Source organism: Lissotriton vulgaris, chromosome 1_1 (assembly GCF_964263255.1).
Source record: "Lissotriton vulgaris chromosome 1_1, aLisVul1.2, whole genome shotgun sequence".
Lineage (NCBI taxonomy): Eukaryota > Metazoa > Chordata > Amphibia > Caudata > Salamandridae > Lissotriton > Lissotriton vulgaris.
In genome coordinates, this window is record NC_141685.1 from 142,428,260 (window position 1) to 142,431,399 (window position 3,140).

General features: G+C 39.1%; 1 protein-coding gene across 7 annotated transcripts; it reads left to right on the forward strand.

Moving 5' to 3' along the window:
- Positions 1–933: 933 nt before the first annotated feature.
- On the forward strand, positions 934–2,784 carry LOC147737825 (uncharacterized). 7 transcript variants are annotated; one of them, XM_086946472.1, is made up of 3 exons: positions 934–1,578; positions 1,663–1,740; positions 1,909–2,784. In XM_086946472.1, exons 1-3 carry the CDS (start codon positions 934–936, stop codon positions 2,782–2,784), a joined length of 1,599 nt encoding a protein of 532 aa, XP_086802598.1. The 7 variants fall into 7 exon arrangements, with proteins under 7 accessions (XP_086802598.1, XP_086802638.1, XP_086802392.1 ...); XM_086946512.1 differs by having other exon boundaries at positions 934–1,350; positions 1,432–1,891; positions 2,144–2,784; XM_086946541.1 differs by having other exon boundaries at positions 985–1,451; positions 1,626–1,972; positions 2,207–2,784.
- The last annotated feature ends 356 nt before the right edge of the window (positions 2,785–3,140 follow it).

Here is a 3,140-nt window from a genome sequence, read left to right on the forward strand (position 1 = left end):
CCATCAAAGAAGAGACGCTGAGAGAAGACTCCGAAGCTGACACGTTAACAACCGAAAGATTGGAAAATTACCTTTGTTCAACAACCGTTTTTAACCAGTTACGCAAGCTTGAGACTATCTGCCTCTGGGTAGAAAACCATGACACACTCTGCTCACTCTTGCGAAAACCTTACAAATACACCACTTTATTGTGTTCATAACCATCTCAGATTGTTTCCTTTTTATTGTGTACTGTTCTGTAATTCTATGTAAATTGCCTCAACATTATCTGCTGTGCGTGAATGATATGTAAAACTGTTAAAGATAAAAATGGATTAAATGAGCACAGTTGCGCTATGGGTAATGTAAATACATCTTCGTCTTCAGAACTACAAATCTTTACCTTACACCAAACAAAGAAAGGGTAAAAGGAACTGATGTTCTGCAACTGGTGATCCACAATAGTACTGTGCATGTTCTAACACCCTCAGTTACTGCCATTACTTCAGTGCAAAAAGGTACTTATCAGTTTAATTATTAAATACCAGACTAACACCTTATCACTGCATTGTTAAGAACCTATACAAATAGATTTGAGAAAATCTTCAGTCACAAAATAAGTTGCTGCCGGATAGGCTATAACCTAAAGACTATTATCTGCTAGAAACATTTCGACAGGTGATACAGGGCTGCTTCAAGACATAGTTTGCTCAATTCAAGTGTTAAGAAGATTACACACAATTTCTTTTAGAGATAAATGCTGAACATTATCTAAACAAGCCTGACTCTAAAATCGGGTTCCCTCTTACCGTGGCATATAAGTAAGAGAAAACTAATCGCAGAGATATTAACACTAGGTATACACCTTATAAAAATACGGACTGTGAGACCAAATTCAGTGTTCAAAACCACCTCAATGAAGGCAAAATAACCTAATTTTGGGGAAAAAGTTACATGTGCCAAAAAAGACACAGCCATAAATCTTATCTCACAGAATTTGACAGAATGCATACTGGGGGAATCCACTCTCAGTGCTCTGAATGCCAAAAAAGTTTCAGGCGTAAATCTTATCTCACTGAGCATATGAGAATCCACACTGGGGAAAACCACTCTCCGTGCAAAGTATGCCAAAAAAGTTTCAGGCGTAAATCTTATCTCACTGAGCATATGAGAATCCACACTGGGGAAAAACCTTATCAGTGCTCTGAATGCCAGAAAAGATTTAGTTTCAAAGCGACTCTAAATGAACATGCATTAACCCACTCTGGGGAAAAACCTTACCAGTGCGCTGAATGCCAAAAAAGATTCTGCCGTAAATCTAAACTCACTAAACATATGAGATCCCACTCTGGTGAAAAACCTTATCAGTGCGCTGAATGCCAGAAATGTTTCAGTGACAAAGGAGGACTCACTCTACATACAAGGACCCACACTGGGGAAAAACCTTATCAGTGCTCTGAATGCCAGGAAAGGTTTTGTAATAAACAAAGTCTTTCTCGACATGCATTAACCCACTCTGTGGAAAAACCTTATCAGTGCTCTGAATGCCAGAAATGTTACAGTGACCAAAGCAGTCTCACTCGGCATGTAAGAACCCACATTGGGGAAAAATCTTTTCAGTGCTCTGAATGCCAGAAATGTTTCAGTGACCAAAGCAGTCTCACTCGGCATATCAGAACCCACACTGGGTATAAACCTTTTCAGTGCTCTGAATGCCATAAATGTTTCAGTTACAAAATCAGACTCACTGAACATACAAGGACCCACACTGGGGAAAACCCTTATCAGTGCTCTGAATGCCCTAAACATTTCAAACTTAAATCACTTCTAACTGCACATTTGAGATTCCACACTGGGGAAAAACCTTATCAGTGCTCTGAATGCCAGAAAAGGTTTAGTTTCAAATCGACTCTATATAAACATGCATTTACCCACTCTGTGGAAAAACCTTATCAGTGCTCTGAATGCCGGAAATGTTTCAGTACAAAAAGTAGTCTCACACTGCACAGAAGAATCCACACTGGGGAAAACCGTTATCAATGCTCTGAATGCCAGAAATGTTTCAGTGAAAAACACTTTCTCACAGTGCATATAAAAACCCACACAGGGGAACAACCTTATCAGTGCTCTGAATGTCAGAAATGTTTCATAAACAAATTCAGTTTCACTAAGCATATAAGAACCCACACTGGGGAAAAACCTTATCAGTGCTCTGAATGCCCAAAAGATTTCAGACTTAAATCACTTCTAACTGCACATGTGAGATTCCACACTGGGGAAAAACCTTATCAGTGCTCTGAATGCCAGAGATGTTTCAGTGAAAAAAACAGTCTCACTCAGCATATAAGAATCCATACTGGGGAAAAACCTTATCAGTGCTCTGAATGCCACAAATGTTTCAGTGTAAAAAGCAATCTCATTCAGCATATAAGAACCCACACTGGGGAAAAACCTTATCAGTGCTCTGAATGCCACAAATGTTTCAGTGAAAAAATCAGTCTCATTCAGCATATAAGAATCCATACTGGGGAAAAACCTTATCAGTGCTCTGAATGCCACAAATGTTTCAGTGAAAAAATCAGTCTCATTCAGCATATAAGAATCCACACTGGGGAAAAACCTTATCAGTGCTCCGAATGCCAGATATGTTTCAGTGTAAAAAGCCGTCTCACTCGGCATATAAGAATCCACACTGGGGAAAAACCTTATCAGTGCTCTGAATGCCTAAAATGTTTCAGCCAAAAATCTCATATCACTGAACATGTGAGAATCCACACTAGAGAAAAAAAATTATCAGTGCTCTAAATGTCAGAAAAGATTCAGAGGTAGAGATGGTTACAAGCGCCATAAGAAAACACACCATTAAAATAATTCAGTGCTCCAAGTGCCAGAAAAGAATCAATTTTAAACGCAATCTCACTCTACATGAGCAGATGCACACAGGGGAAAAACATTACGAATGCGGTGAATGACAGAAATTCCTATTTGATTGGCACAGCCTCACTAACCATAAGCGACTCCATACTGATGAAAAACCTTATGAGTGCTCTGAATGCCAGAAAAGCTGCAGAGAAAAATGCTATCTCACCATGAGAATCTCCACACTGGAGAAAATCCTTATGCCATAAAAGCTTGAATCTGAAAGACAGAGTTATGCTTCA